The 16938-nt window shown below is 36.8% G+C and overlaps 1 protein-coding gene and 1 non-coding gene across 3 annotated transcripts in view; one reads left to right on the top strand and one right to left on the bottom strand.

The window, feature by feature from the left end:
* RABGAP1L (RAB GTPase activating protein 1-like) overlaps nt 1–16938 on the bottom strand; it is a 474386-nt gene that overhangs the window by 120792 nt on the left and 336656 nt on the right. For both annotated transcript variants that reach the window (XM_008591134.1, XM_008591141.1), the window contains one exon: nt 12018–12146. In XM_008591134.1, the coding sequence (XP_008589356.1) occupies nt 12018–12146 (129 nt within the window). The remainder of the gene's footprint in view (nt 1–12017; nt 12147–16938) is intronic.
* On the top strand, nt 15107–15181 carry TRNAI-GAU. Its single transcript has one exon. It is a non-coding gene; the product is annotated as a tRNA-Ile (tRNA).

The following is a 16938-nucleotide window of genomic DNA, read 5'->3' as shown; positions in this document are numbered from 1 at the left end:
CCCCTAGTACCCAGGATGTAACTATATTTGACAATAACACCTTTAAAGAGATAATTAAGTTAAAATGGGATCATTAGGGTGATCCCTAATCCAATATGACTGGTGACCTTGTAAAAAGAGATTAGGACACAGACAACACAGACAGAAGGACAATCATGCAAGGACACAGCAGGAAGGCAGCCACCTACAAGCCAAAGAGAGAGGCCTCAGAAGGAACCAACTTTGCTGACACCTTGATCTTGAACTTCTAGCTTCCAGAACGGCCACCTACAAGCCAAAGAGGCCTCAGAAGGAACCAACTTTGCTGACACCTTGATCTTGAACTTCTAGCTTCCAGAACTGCAAGACAATAAATTTTTGTTGCTTAATCCACCCAGTCTGTGGTATTTTATTATGGTGGCCTGAACAAACTAATACAGACACGAAACTGGGGCAGACGTGAGAAGCAGAAACAAAAGTACTGCCTCTTCAGGGACCAACTTTGTGAGAAAACTTCAAGATAAGTTTTGAGGATAAAAGTAACAAGAGCCAGTATGAAGAACAGTGACCCCAGGGGTAAGGGATAAGAGGATAATGTGCTTGGGAAGAGAATGTAAACACAGGCCAGAACACAATGATAAATGCGTTGAATCTGTGCCAGGTCAAGTAGCTGAAGCTTTCCTAGTCCCTTCTGCCACCTCTTCAAGTTTGTACTCCTAGATTCCCTCATAGTATAATAACCAGAAAACAAACGAAAACAAAAACAAGCTTGAGTTTTTGAAAGAGACTATGTCAATGACATACTGTATGACGACTTGGGTAGGAAGTGCCTCAGGTAGAGAAAAGAGAGAAGGCAAAAGGCTAGACATTCTGTATGAAAGAAATCGCTCCCTCCTCCCACAGGTGGTGGCGACAGAAAGTCCCCAGTCAGAGGACTTGGCAGTGAGAAAAGACTGCCCACTTAATCACAACTATTAACTACAGCAAGGAATATAACCTTCCCCTCAGCAGTCTGTTTTCTTAAAGGAAGATATGTGGAGATATGTGAACAAAACTCAAAATGTTTCACTATCTTTTTCAGGTTGCTATGTTCATTTACATGTTGTTTCCACAATTTAAAAAGAAAAAAAAAATTCATGGGGGTGTGGAGAGGGAGGAGGAGAGAAAAAGGTACAACAGTATAATAAGTAACTTCTCTAGAGTATTAATTAGATTCAGTTATTTGCCAGCTAAATGCTAAATGTATCCAAGAGTTGGAGGAATGAGAATATGAATAATAACTAAGTAAACATAATGTAATCATACCTTAGATTCCCCAGAGTAGAGGCACTGGTATCTGAAATGCTTGTGGTTGAAATATCTGGAATACTAAGCCATCAGGATCCCATGGCCCAGCCTTCTTAACCTAACCTGTTCTAAACACTTATAACGTTTAAATTTATTTTTATCTATAATAATTACAATGTTTCTAGTGGCCCTTTATTTGCCTTAGAATTCTGTGTTTCTCAATCCTTTTCATCTAAGTACCCCTAATAAAAGAGGAGAATGAATACATAAAAAATAAATAAATAAATAAATAAATAAAATAAATTTATTTTTATTGCTCCCTAAAGGAACAAAATTATTTCCAGTGAGCAGCAACATGGGCATTTTTTTTTTTTTTTTTTTTTTTTTTTTGTCTAAATCAGATCCCCAAATACAAACCATGAAGCACACTTTAATCTTAATGTGAATTAAAATAGTAAAAAAATAAAAATAAAAGACTCAAAGAAATGTGTATCTCATTGTAAATGGCTTTGGGAAAATTATTTATTACTGATGTTCCCAAAAGTGAAGATGAGTCCTAACTTTATCCATCAACACTGATAAATTTAAAGAATAACAACTGGATAAAAGGCAATTAGCAAAAAAGTTCAGAAAGATTCATGAAATACGATAACTCCCATTTAAGAGCATAACCATTGGTCTTACTAATTCTTTAGAATACTGCTGGGAATGAATTAGGTACAATGGAAAAAATACTTAAAAGTTTTTGAAGAGAGAGAAACTCTTGAGTGAAATAGCAATTCTGGTATTCTTTAATGTTGTTAATTATAGGTGGAAAGCATGTAATACCAATTTTGGAATGTACACAGGGCATAATGCTTTATTCCTATGCTTTACTATTTCTTTTTCTAATAAAAGAGATGCCTATACATAAATCAATCTTTATATCCATTTATCTTACTTTCCTTTGGGGTAGGAAAATTGAATGACATATATACAGTAGGTCATGATACAATACCTACTTTATCCATCAAGTTAATTTGAAATGTCTATATGGCTTTCTTTTTAATGAACTGACACAAGATGACTGGCAGAAATAGGTATAAGGTTAGAAATAAAATGGCAGAAGCAAACAGTGGAGACAAATGCATTCTAGCTGATTAGAAACAGCCGTAAAAGCTGAGTTTTCTAAATGTGGAAGGTGCCTGTTGCCTGGGCATCTGGAGCTATGGCCTGTTTTCTCTACCTGTTATCAACTGTTTCAGAGCACGTTGAATATTTACACGTTCCCTGCTCATTGGGAAAAAAGCAAAACAATGCCCCAAATCTGAAATGCAGAAAGGACGATGAATGTTAGTAGAAACCTCACACACAAAAAGAGGTAAATTTTTTGGTATAGAAACTACTTCATTATCAATTTGTAAATTACTTCATCTCTGTATCCTATAACATAATAAACACTTCTCCAGCAGAAGATTATGACACTAAATCAAATATCCCAATTGTGGTTGTGAATGTACAGAGGTCTTTACAGAAAAGGAACATGAGATGTGGTTTCATTAAAAATGAACCTTTTCAATGGTGCACATAAGGGCACACATTTTAAATCCATGGAATCAACAAAAGCTTCTGTGTGGCCTCACTGCTAATTAAAAGAAAGCCTCTTTTTCGGAGAATATATTCCTGTTCACATACAGCAACAATAGCCAGCAATAAATAGCAGACAGTATGAAGAAATCAGAGGTAAATGCTTTTAATACAAATGTTCTTTATAGATTTGTGCAAAAGTTATTTTCAAATAAATTCAAATCCATGGTTACAAATATGGAGGTCTTGGAAAAAAATGCTAAATTCTAGATAAATTCACCGCTATCCCATTAAAAACGTGACTTATGAGAGTCAAGATGAAATTGTATTTATCCACTCTGGGAGAGTGGAATACTGTCTAGCACAGTATATAGGTAATTGAGCTGGAGCAGAGCTAAGAATTTTCTGAAGCAAGTAGTTACCATGGTAACATTTTGTCATTGGCAGTACCTCTCCAGCATGGGGTAAGAAGACAATTTTGGTGTGTGAGAGGAAGATGCCACATCAGGGCTCTGCTTTTAGCCTCTCGGAGCCCTCCTCAGCCCCGCTACTCTCATTGCCTCTGCCATATTGCTTATTCCTCCTAGAATGCATTTCAAGCCTTTCATCATGTGATCACAGTAAAATGGTAGTGATGGTGGTGCTGTTATTAGGACAAAGAGAAGCAAATCATAGGAGCTGGCCATGAATCCCAAAATAGCACTGGCATAGTTTTGCTGCCACTAATTAACCTGAGCTGATATCTGAAAATTTTGAGCACAGGTCAGTATTAACTTCTAATGTCAGAAAACTGTCTTTAAAATACTGGAAGTTTTGAAGAAAAGATGCTCTTTTCTTGGGCAACCACCACAAAGTCATTTAATCTCCTCCACCATTCTTCCTGTTCACAGAGTTCAACAGTTTTCTGTTCCCTGCCCCCAACCCCTTTTCTTACAGTGACTCAGTCCCCATCTGTCTTTACTTTCTTTTCCACTAGTCAGACTCCATTTTCTATCATGTCAACCACTCTCCTGCTATCAGCATCATCTCACTGACCCTGAAGTGTGCTGGAGTCAGCAACTATCAGCTAATATTCAGAAGTTGTGTGAGGCAGTTGTTAAGTCATTGGTAACTTGAAATTGGCCACGGTGGGAGTATTGAAACCATGGAAATTGGCCAAAGCTTCAAATTAGGGATGGCTCTGTCTCTTCTTCCTTCTTCCTCTTGTCCGCCACCCAAGATACAGTTCACTAGCACAACACTGTCCTGGCTCCACTGCCTTCCTTTGCCTCATGCTTGACAAGCTTCAACTCAGGTTAAGACAACTGTCTGCTTTCTTCATATATACAGTTGCACTGCTGAATGTCTCCAGAGAAACTCACAAACCACTGCAGATTTTTGCCACTATGAATTCATGGTCTCCAACAAGACAGCCCAGCAATTTTTTGTGTTTTTCCAGTCCTTTTGTTCAATAAGATGTCTATCTTAAAGCTTTTCCATGGTTTACGAACCTCTCGCTCCACTGCGTGCCCTTCATCCTAGATCCTGCTTAGTAGGAATAACAGAAAGCTTCAGGTGGAATACCCTCAATTTCCTCCTCACCATACTGTGCCTTCACCTTTATCCCCATTCATCCCTTGCGAATCCTCTCCTGCTGTAATAGAAGAAAAGTCCGTTCTTCTGAGGTTAACTCCTTACCTCTTCAGAGGCCTATCTCTATTGATATACCCCTTCTCTTTACTGAATCTTAAACTTTTCTTTCTGTGGACCTTTCCTTCTTATTGGCAGATGGAGTGGTCTGGCCCCCAGATATCAATCCTCATCACTCTCTGAACTATGGTCACAATGGCCTCCTAGTTTCTAAAACTTACTATACTCTGTCCCTCTTCAGAGGCTTTGTACATGCTATTCCTTCAGTCTGGAATGCTGTCTTACAATCTCAGTTCAAAAAAGTTTTCCTTAAAGAAACAATTAACAGAGCTAAAAGACAACCAACAGAGTGGGAGAAAATATTTGCAAAATACACATCTGACAAAGGACTAATATCCAGAATATATAAAGAACTCAAACAACTTTACAAGAAAAAAACAAGCAACCCAATCAAAAAATGGGCAAAAGAGCTAAGCAGGCATTTCTCTAAAGAAGATATACAAATGGCCAACAATCATATGAAAAAATGCTCAACATCACTCAGCATCCGGGAAATGCAAATCAAAACCACACTGAGATACCATCTCACCCCAGTTAGGATGGCAAAAATCCAAAAGACACCGAAAGATAAATGCTGGCGTGGCTGCGGAGAAAAAGGAACTCTCTTACATTGTTGGTGGGAATGCACAATGGTGCAACCCCTATGGAAAATGGTTTGGAGGTTCCTCAAACAATTGCAGATAGATCTACCATACGACCCAGCTATCCCACTGCTGGGAATATATCCAAAGGAATGGAAATCATCAAGTCGAAGATATACTTGTTTCCCAATGTTCATTGCAGCACTCTTCACAATAGCCAAGAGCTGGAATCAACCCAAATGTCCATCATCGGATGAGTGGATACGGAAAATGTGGTATATCTACACAATGGAATACTACTCAGCTATAAAAACGAATGAAATACTACCATTTGCAACAACATGGATGGACCTTGAAAGAATAATACTGAGTGAAACGAGTCAGGCAGAGAAAAAGAAATACCACATGTTCTCACTTATTGGTGGGAGCTAAAAAAATAAACAAATTAATTCACCCACAAACACACACAAAATGTGAGAATTAACCCACTCCCATGGTTTCAATGCTGATGACTTCCAAATGTCTACTTTTAGTCCAGATCTCACTTCAATATCCACCTGCCTACTGGATATTTCATTTACTTGGATATGAGTTTGTGGACATGCACCATATACTAACATATCCAAAACTTAACTCATTATCTCCCATCCTTGTAATTTGTTCTTGTTTCTTTTCTCAGTGTGATTACTAACAAGTTGCCTAAGAAAGAATCCTGAGTGCCATCTGGGTTTCTTCCTCTGCCCTAATGCTCACATCTAATCACAAAGATCTGTGACTTCCATCTTTTGAATGTCTCTGGAATCTGTCCATATCTCTCCAGCCCATAAGAAATACTTTGGTCATTTCTCACCTAGATTACTGCAACAGTCACTGAAATGGTCTGCCACCAATATTCATATCAAATCTAACCCCTTCCAATCCATTCTCCACACAGTAGCCAGAAAGACCATCACAAACCATAAATCTGATCACTTCTGTCTCCTACATAAAGCCCAGCAGTTCTTAGCACTGCCCTCAGTATAAAATACAAATTGCTTACCATGGCTTACATGGCTCTGCACAAGCTGTGTGGCTCCTGCTTACCGCTCTAGAATTCTACCTACTCCCCTCACTCTCGCTCCTTCCTCTCACCCTAATCTCCAGTCATGACCTACATTCAGATCTTAAACAACTCCATATTTTCTTACTTATGTGCGTCTGCATATTCTCTGCATTAAACATCCCTCCCTCTCCTGAAAACCTCCTTAACTCCTAATTATCCTTCAGGTCTCACTTCCTCTGAGAAGACCTCTTGCATTAGTTCCTGGCATACATCAGGCACTCAATATATGACCATTCCTTTTTAATTCTCTTCTTTTAGGTTAATGTCAGACTTCGCAGTTTGAATTTTGCTCAATTATTTTACTAATAAAATAACAAATGAAATAGGCTAATTCATGTTTTAAAGCATGCTATTATGAAGATCTACAAACAGAATATTTTGAACGATGTGCTTATGAACTTTGCTATTAGGGAAATCCATCATAACTGTGGCACTTGCAACATTATCCCAAGCAAAAATCAACTTAAAAATAAAAATAAAAAGACTTGCTTCTCAGTCTTTGGAGAGTAATTCTCAGAAAAGGTTTACATGGCCATAGAACTAAGGTACATATAATACTCTGTACTATAGACGCTTCAGTCTTTCAGTTCACCTTCTTATTTTTATCAGAACAATGTTAGCTAAATAAATTCCATTACATTTGATTCAAATTTTTAATATTTCATCATCCATATTCATAGCACCTATTTGAACTGCAAAGGGCATAAAATATTGAATACAACACCTGTACCTGACAGTTTTTGACCAACAAGAATGGTAATTTCATCAATTCAACCTAATACGACATAAATGATATTGAAACAAAAATATATAGAAAAACAGGTAATCGGATCAAGAATTATAAAGGTTACGTGTTTATACACTTGAACATATTTAATTATCCCATTCATAACGGGATGTTTGCATTTGATTGCCCAATATAATGAATCACTTCTTCTGACTTTAAGGTACTGAGTGGTCGGTACAAGGATTGGAACCCTCACACCTTGCTGTTAATCAGAACTTCTAATGTTTTGGGCCGAGCCCGTGGCGTACTCGGAAGAGTGCGGTGCTAGGAGTGCAGCAGCGCTCCCGCCCCGGGTTCGGATCCTATATAGGATGACCAGTGCGCTCACTGGCTGAGCACGGTGCAGCCGGTCTCAAAAAGGACAAAAAAAAAAAAAAAAGAACTTCTAATGTTCTACAGAAATATCAATTTGCTTAATAAGTTTAAGATTGCTAACTTTTAACAATCTAACTAATTTTTAATAACAGAGGCTAGCTTTTTTTGAGTCACTCTATTCCCTTTAAGAATTCAATGAAAGCTATGTATTATCTTACCAAGAAAAACAAAATGCTTATATGCTCAAAGAAATTCAAATTTCTAGTGATTCCAAGCCTCAAGCCAAAGTCCAAATTTAAGAAGCTCTGTAATAGCAGAATTGTTAATTATAAGGTAAAAATCAAATAATGATATTCAATAAAAGCTGACTCCTAGGAAAGTGAGGATATTCATATTAGCCACTTTAATTTAAGCATCTTTCATTTAGGTCTTGATTTCAATATTAAGTAAACAAACAACTATTCAAAGTAAAATCTGATGAGTCAACATGTTTTCTGATTTTAGCCTGGTTGAAAGAAACCATACGAACAGGAGTATATCAGAATAACTTAAAATCACATTAGTTAAATAAGTATTTACCAAAAAATGTTCCTGATATTTAATGTCACACAGGTTTTAGAAGAATAAAATTATTTACCAAATCTCATATGCTTTATTAATAAATCTTGTTGGTACACTCACAGAAATCGACCACATACAGAGCTGACAAGTTATTTTTTATCTGCAACTACTGTATCTATTTTAAAACCAGTCAGTTCACTGAAATCACTGATCACTCAGTACCTTAAGTCAGAAGGAAGTGATTCATTTTGTTGGGTAATTGAATGCAAACATGTCCATTCAAAGAAGATACAAGTATATACAAATATCAACTTTAAAAACAATCAAAAAATTTTTTTAATTTCATTACTTTTGACAGAAATTCTATTCTTAATCTTAAAACAGGCTGTGGATAAGAAATTGTGAGTTTGAGGGGTTTTTTGCCTATCCAATGCCTGCAGTCACCTTTGCCCATGAAGCCTTTGTCTAACACACAGCCTCAATTTGTAAGTCCAACATCTCTTAAAATTTCCCACTGCCAGCATACACCACTGTAAGGATGATATGATGACTCACATCCTGACCCACAATCACACTTCCATTATTCACTGTAACACCTCGGCATCCACAGCCCCTCTCTGGTATGGGGAAGAGGGGGATGACAGAACTGTGGGATAGGCCTCAGTGATTTTTCAAAACTGCAAGCTGTTTGAAATCACTTCAGTGGGTTGTGATCAGCTTTTTGGAATGAGGGGAGAAGTTAAAAATGAAACAATACAATACAGTAGAATAGTAGCTCATACAATGAAAGGGTAAGTTTCTCTTCAGATATATATATATATATATATATATGCATGTATTTATGTTTGTTCAAGGTCTTGATATAAAAGCAATTCCAAAATATAGGTCTGGGTTTAAAAATAATTTTAAACCTTTGGGTTGGAATCCTACATTCCAGTCCCAGCACAATCCCTGAATACTGTACATATGTAGTACATAATGTATTCTTTCTTTTGGTTTCACTTCACATTTGCCTCACAATCATCCACTCCACAATCACAAGTCATATATACATACTATTTTTTTTGTTACACGTTTTTGTTTTTGTTTTTGTTTCTGGCAGCTGGCTGGTATGGGGATCCGAACCCACGACCTTGGTGTTATAAAGCTATGCTGTAACCAACTAAGCTAATTGGCCAGCCCCGACAATCATTAAGTTATAAATTAAAATGGTATCCTTTGGGTACTGTTTTAAATATCTAAGACAAAGGCACTCTCCTTAGATAATGCCAAAAAAAAAAAAAAAACCCCACAGAAAACCTATTAAAACTTTAAAAAAGTATTAAATTATTTACATTATTAAATTTTTTAATTATTAAAACCTTTTTAAAAATATTCATATCGACCTGTTCATGTACACATAAATCATTCTGATTGTACACAGCACTTCTTTCTAGGACCAGTCCATTCAGATCATATTTTGAACTTGTTTTCTAACATTTTACGTTTCCGCATTTGTTGATCCCATGTTTCTGGATTGACGATTATTAACTACCTCCATCCTCTGAGGAACCCACATAAATCATTCTGATTGTACACAGCACTTCTTTCTAGGACCAGTCCATTCAGATCATATTTTGAACTTGTTTTCTAACATTTTACGTTTCTGCATTTGTTGATCCCATGTTTCTGGATTGACGATTATTAACTACCTCCATCCTCTGAGGAACTTCATAAATTATATTGGGAAAAAAATCTTTCTCTATAAACTTTATATTTTTGGATCATTTTCCTGGGGGTTTTTTTTTTTTTTTTTTTTTTTTTTGGTCCTCAATGTACCCTGTTTTTTTTCTACTCTTTTATTCTTAGAAATAAATGTTTTATTTCAACAGATTGCTATAGCATTGCCCCTGCTTACAGTAATTGTCTCTGGCATCTCTGGAACAATCAACTGGCTGAAGCCTACCTTTCAAACTCACCAATCACAAAATTTAATCAAAGACATTATGCCCACTGGAATGTACTTTCAAAGTCTACAGACACACATGGTTTAGGCTTATTCATTTGGCAGAGCCAAATAAAATAATCAGTTTTAAAGCTTTAAAGAGTTTGTATTTCAGGATTAAGATTTCAGAGGCCCATCTTTCTTGATATCTATAGAAAATTATCTTTGAATACAGAGTTTATTTGAAAGACCATAATTTTTTTCCTGCTCAGCTATTTACTTTCAGCATTGAATTATACTTTTTAACATTTATAATTTACTTTAATATAGGTTAAGGGCTGGCCAGATAGCTCAGCTGGTTAAAGCACAGTGTTATAATACCAAGGTCAAGGGTTTGTTAGGATCCCCGACTGGCCAGCCCTTAACAAACAAAACCCAAAAAACAAATAAAATAGGTTAAAATTCAAAACAAAAGTGTTATGCCAAAAAAGTGTTGCAATGGGTATGGTGCTTAAAAGAAATCTGTGTCAAAGTACACTTATGTAATGAGTTTAACAAGCTGATGGAACTGCTATCATCTAGTTGCTTAGTTCAAAATCTACGGAACCATCTTGACTTCTCTTTACCTCTCACACTCACGTTTACCTGTACATCATGAAATTTTGTTGGTTCTCTTTCAAAATAAATCCAGGTTCCAACCACCTCCTTCTCTATCTCTACTGTTATCAAGCTGGTTTAATCTATCATCGTCTTTCAATGGGATTACTGCAAAATCTCCTGTCTAATCTCCCTACTTCTCTTACCTTCCTATGATCTATTCTTAACAAAACAGCCATCATGATTCTCTAAAAACCTCAGACAGATCATATCATTCATCCACTCAAAACCCTTCAAGGGCTCCCCAGTTCACTCAAAGTCTAAATCCTTACAATGGCTTGCATTTTCTGGCTTAAGAACTCTAACTTTCTGTCCTGCTATTCTCACTTCATTCACTTCACTTCAACTACACTGGCCTTCTTACTGTTCCTCAAAATCACCAGGCATGAGCCAGCCTCAGGGCCCTTGAACTGGCTGTTGCCTCTGCTTGGAATGCTCTTCCCCCAGACATCTCTATAACTAACCTCTCATCTTCTTCATCAGCTCAGTGAGATCTACCCTGACTATATAATAACAGCTTTCCCTCCCCCCACCAATCCAATCTCCCTTATCTTTCCCTTTTTCTTTTTTTTCTTAGCTATTTATCACTTTCTAACATATTAAATATGTTAATTTGAGGGAGGGCAGCTGGCTGGTTCAGGGACCCAAACCCTTCACCTTGGTGTTATAAGGGTGCACTCTAACCAACTGAGCTAACTGACCAGCCCCCCAATATGTTATTTATTGTCTGTTTCCTTCAGCAAGAATGTAAGGTCCATAAGACTGGGATCTTTGTTTATGTTTTGTTTTGGGGTTTTTTTGGTGGCTGGCTGGTACAGGGCCAGTGTAAGAACCCTGAACACTGGTGTTATCAGCACCATGCTCTGAACAGCTGAACTAACTGACCAGCTTCTCTGTTTATTCAGAAAACAAATTTATATTTATGCTATGGCTAAGTAAGAAGATCCCCTAATATATTACAGAAGTTCAAGAATTAACATCAGTAAATTGGTTCCAAGTCTTCTAAAAGTACACTCTCTCACCTGAATACCACAACTTCCTGGATAGAGTTTTCAATTTGAAATTAACTTATAAAATTTGTTTAGTTTTATCAAACATATGACATGGACTCATGATATGTATCCATAGACATATGGCAGGTGTGGGATGGGAATGGGCAGATCAAGACAAACTTTCCAAGTCCCTTAGAGAAACAAAAGCATCACCCTATGTAGGCTTTCTTTGCTTTGTCCTGAATAATCTTAAAACAGATATCAAAAGCTAAATAGTAAGTCTGCTTCCATGGAAACCATCACAACAGCCCATTCTAGAACCCCACCTATAAGACAAATGTTTGTCTCCCTATTGTTAAAATCTGAACCTGCCGACTGACACTCAAGTCCTACTAGAAAGTTAAGCTACAATTTACATACTAGCCTGACAAAAATGTCTGGGAGAGATTAGTTCATATGCAATACCATCTTAAATATAGTCAAAACCCTGCAACATGTAGAACAAGTTTTACATAATTTGCCATGTTATTCTGCATTTAAATTTCACCTTTATTATGTATGAATTCATATATCTTACTTTAATATTGCAAGCCTGTTCCATCAATCTTCTTGCATTTTCCTCTGCCCTGTATCGCTTTGGTAGCTGAACTCTGAAGAACTTTAAAGCACCTTCAAAATCAGCCTGCAGAAGGTCTTCCTTTGAGGTCTGCAAAATAATCACCAAGAATCATCATTACATTTTAGCCTGCATTCAGGAGAAATACATTACCAAAAGAATTTTTATTTTCCTGAATACACTTTTATAGTTATGAGCTAAGACAGTTCTAAGAAATTTTAGAAGATATTTCTAACATTTCTAATATTTAGAAGATACTGCTATAAGCTGAAATAATTCACCATAAATCACAGAAGCAATCTAAGAGTTAGTGAACAAACTAACATATTTAATTCATATCACCTGAAGATTAGAATGGCGGATTCTGGTAAAGCTTACCAAGTTACAGCTCTGAGAAAAGAACAAGGCCAAAAAAGGAAAAAAAACTGAACTCTGGGAATAATCCATGACTTTTGCTTGATGAGCATTTTAAGGATCTGATTCCAAAGCTGGCTGAAGACACAGACAATGCAAATAAAGCACATCAGAGTTACGTGATAAATACCTAACCTTAAGATGACTTTTCGGCTGAGCTCTTGTCATCACCACCTTGGTCCAAGCCATTGTCATCTCTCAGCTGAGCCACTTTAGCAGCTTTAAAGAATGTTACCAAAAATGTAAATGAAGCAAACCACTTAACTACGACTTCTCATGAAAACTATTATTTGCAAAATTTATTTCTTTAAAAAAATAACAACTTGGAAATAAATATTTCCATGCACAGAAAAAAGGCTGAAAGGAAACAAAATAAAATGTTTATTTGGATAGTGTGATCATAAGTTTTTTTCCTTTATATTTTATTGTATTTTCTGCAGTAATGCTTTTGTAATAAGACAATAAATGTTTTAATAAACAACTATAAAGAACTTTTAGCAAATACTATGATACACATTATAGATTTAGGTAGACCATGTACACAGAAGTAAGCCAAAAAGAAATTAAATGTTTTAGAGTCGTTATTTAATTGCCAGAAACTTCAGTAATTAAAAAAAAAAGTCCCTAGAAATCATAGAACTATATGCTAGTTCAACATGTTACTTTATTGGGCTAGCCAGTTAGTTCAGTTGGTTAGAGTGCAGCCTTATAACACCAAGGTCACGGGTTTGGATCCCCTTACAGGCCAGAAAAATGTTACTTTATTTAAATTCAAATGTAAAGCTTATTAACTCTAAATACTGCATTGAAAAAGTATATAGGAAATCAGAGAAACTCCTACTCACAAAAGGGCCTGAGTTCCTGTCATCACCACCCTGGTCCAAGCCACTGTCATCTCTCAGCTGAGTCACTGCAGTAACCACCTAACTGGTCTTCCTGTTTCTGCTCTTGCTGTCCACAATCTACTGTCCTTACAGTACATACTCTGTCAGATCATGTCACTCTTCTGTGTAAAGCCCCCTAACGGTTCCCACTGTGCTCAGAATAAAATCCAAAATCCTAACCAGTGCCCCCAGAGCCTTCATGATCCCAGCCTTCAAATCTTACTTGAATGACTTCTCCCTCCTTTTTCTCAAGCTCGTTCTGTTTTTTGTACACACCAAGTTCATTCCTAACTGAAAGCTATTACCTTTGCTGTTTCTTTTGTCTGGAATATTCTTTTCCCAGATCTTCACAAGGATAGCAACTTTGCGTGATCATGTTTTAGTTCAAATGCAAGATCTGAGGGAGCCCTTCTCTGAGCACCTGAATTCTTCCCCCAGCCTATCTCCCACCAAGTCACTCTTCAGCTGTACATCTGTTCCCCTTCCCTCACCTCCTAAGGAAGTTTCTCTTCTATTCCTTGTCCATCTTGCTCACTGCTGAATCTACCACAACAAGAACAATGGCCAGAATACAAGAGACACTCAAAATTTGTTACAGAATAAATGAATGAAATCTACTTTCATCTTTCTTTTACTATATGTGACTATATAATTTTTTTCCCTTCTCGCCTGCACTGTAAACTGAAACATGTAAAAGAAATGACTATTTTAATTAACATACCAGGCAGTTTTGCAAGAATCTAGGTTTAGGTCTGCAAACTAGCAATCAAAAAATTGAGCTAATAGTGGCAATGAAAACAAAAAACCAAAAAAACTTCAGTGCATCTCAGATTTATTTCCTCCCTTATAAATATTAAAATGTGATGGCAGTAAGTGGTGGAGAGAATGCTTAGCATGTCATCAACTCACCTTTACCTAGTTGGAAAGGGCAGTTACAGGAAACAACTTCAGTACAAAAGAAAGCCTCTCCAACTAAAATATCAACTGCTGAATATTGGGAAAGCATCCAGCTACCAGTTTTATCAGACACACAACATTCTTACTCTTCCCACCGACCCCCACATGTAGTACTGGTTCTGATGATTTAGAAAATTCAAGACAGGCTGCTTACATACTTTCTAGGGAAACAGGATTAGCCCTTTCTTCACTACTCAAAGGCCTCTGAGAGTACCTTTTCTATTTTCAGTGCAACTAACCTCTAGTTTCCTAGAAATAGTTGCCCAAAATGGTAGGGGACAATCTCTTGCCTGCAGGCAGTGGCACAGTTACCTAACATTCTAATATTGCCCAAGGCCTAATTTCAAGTCTAGCCTTTGAACTCACACAAAAGTGGAAAGATTGGGACCAAAGGATGAGGAATCCTACATCCTCATGCCCTGGACCCCTGGTCAGGCAGGGATGGCCATGTAGACAGAGATGCTATTTGAAGAAGGCTATAGTCTGAGGGGAGGTGCAGCAAGGGGCTTCTCACTAGGGTGGGGTTGAAACCCAATTCAGGTTTGAGTCTCTGGACCCCAGAAGCCAGAGTACTCAGTGGCTGCTGTCCTTTCCAAGACACTGTTGGTGTTGATGAGGCTCCAGATCACATGGTTTGCCCAACTCAGTTAAGTGCAAGAAGAGAGAACTCTGACAACCAATGGAGTAGGGAGGCCCAGGTATACAAACGTGTGGAAATTCCATCTTATTCAATTCTCTAACCTCGGCCTCTAGAGAGTACTCATCACTGGCACATTAAGTATACTCAAATAGGCTGGCTGGTTAGCTCAGTTGGTTAGAGCGCAGTGTTGATAACACTAAGGTCAAGGGTTTGGATTCCCTTACCAGCTAGCCACCAAAAAATATAAAAATTTAAAAAATAGAGTTACTTAAAGTTGCAAAAGATGTAATAAATTCATTCTAATTCCAGCTCTGGTTAACTCATGGTGTTGCACAGGTTTTCCCATTTTGAAAATGGGAATATCTTCAATCTCAAGTATTTGAGAATGAAGTAAGTTAAGGCATATGAGGGCATTTTGTGAACTGCAAAACAGATATAAGGGATGAGAGTTTGGTAAGTTGTCTCTGTGTTGCTCAAATACGCTCTGATACTGATATTTTAGTGGCTAAATATTGTACTCTGTTCTCACTGACATTTTTAATTCCATAAAGCACACGGTCTAAGTTGTAAGAATTTATATTCTTCTCATGGACTGCAATACAGCTAATTTCATCGTGAATGGGGAAAAAAATGCTAGCAGGCAAAAAACACATAAACAAAAACCTTACTTTCCAGTATTCTAGAAGACAGCCTGCAGTCCTACTTTGATACTCATGGGCTTTTTCCTCCAATTTTCTATCTTTAAGAGACTTTCATCATCACTATCACCTCAAGTGCCTTTGTAATGCCATAAGCAGATTATAAGCTTATAGGAATAACTCTCCATTTTCTGACAACTGTATCTAAGAGGTTTTTCCCTCTACAATTGAGGGATAGACACTTCTTGCTCTGCAAAGATTTGGGTGTCTCACTAAGAATTTATCAGAAAGTTTTCTGTTTTTTTTAAAGAAAATTTTCTTTTTTGATCATAATTTGTATGTGTGTGTGTGTGTGTGTGTTTACATGGTGGGGTCATACATTTTTTCGTGATTACATATTCATGGCCCAAAAAAAGGGAAAAAAAAAATTTAAGTCTAACATAAGGTCTTGCGATCCAAAGACAAACACAATTAACATTTTGTTATTTTACTTTTAGTCCTTTTTCCCCCAATCCTTTACACAAACATCTGACATATATTTAACACAATTTGAATCATACTGTACATATTATTTTCTTAAATATATAAACTTCACAAATGTCAAGCATTAAAGCAGTGCTTTCTATAAAAATAAAACTGCTTCAACGAGGGCTACAGGAACAGTTCTCACATATACTAATGATTAATAAGTTGGCTATGGAGATGATAACTTACTTAATGGTTATAATCAAGTTTGTAATTGTATGAAATACTAATCCTCTACCCTCTCAGTGAAGAGAGGCTTAACACATGATTTTACGACAAGATCAAGCTTTAAAAATGCACGCCTAAAAGGTAGACTAACACTTTAAAAACCAAACCAAGTACCCAAGAGGTTGTGCTGGCTTCTGGACTGTCATTATACATCTGTACTCACTACACAGAATCCTATCAGGCCAGAAGAACTGATTTAAACTGGAAAGACTATTCTCCAACTAGTAAATTTTTAGAGTTTTTCTACATTGCCTTCAGAACAATAGTGACGGAAGAGAAAAATAGTGAAAATGAAATTACTTTCCCAACTTTATTTGTTAAGTAATGTTAGCCAGAAGATAATATAGGCAAGAATTAGGGAAATCTGAATAAGCAGAGATATGTTTTCTTCTCTTATAAAATAAAGACTCTATCAGCTTTTAAACAAGAACTAGTAAAGAATAACTTTTGAAAGTTAGTGGATCTACTAACACCCACGTTTTGCTCCCCAAACTTTCTGACAAATCTTTTTAAGTGATGATATGAAACACGTTTACCAATTACATCTTCAAAAGTGACATTACGGGCCGGCCTGGTGGCGCACTGGAGAGTGCGCC

This window comes from Galeopterus variegatus, unplaced genomic scaffold, assembly GCF_000696425.1.
Source record: "Galeopterus variegatus unplaced genomic scaffold, G_variegatus-3.0.2 Scaffold145, whole genome shotgun sequence".
Taxonomy (NCBI): domain Eukaryota; kingdom Metazoa; phylum Chordata; class Mammalia; order Dermoptera; family Cynocephalidae; genus Galeopterus; species Galeopterus variegatus.
This window is presented reverse-complemented; position numbering and strand designations above follow the sequence as displayed.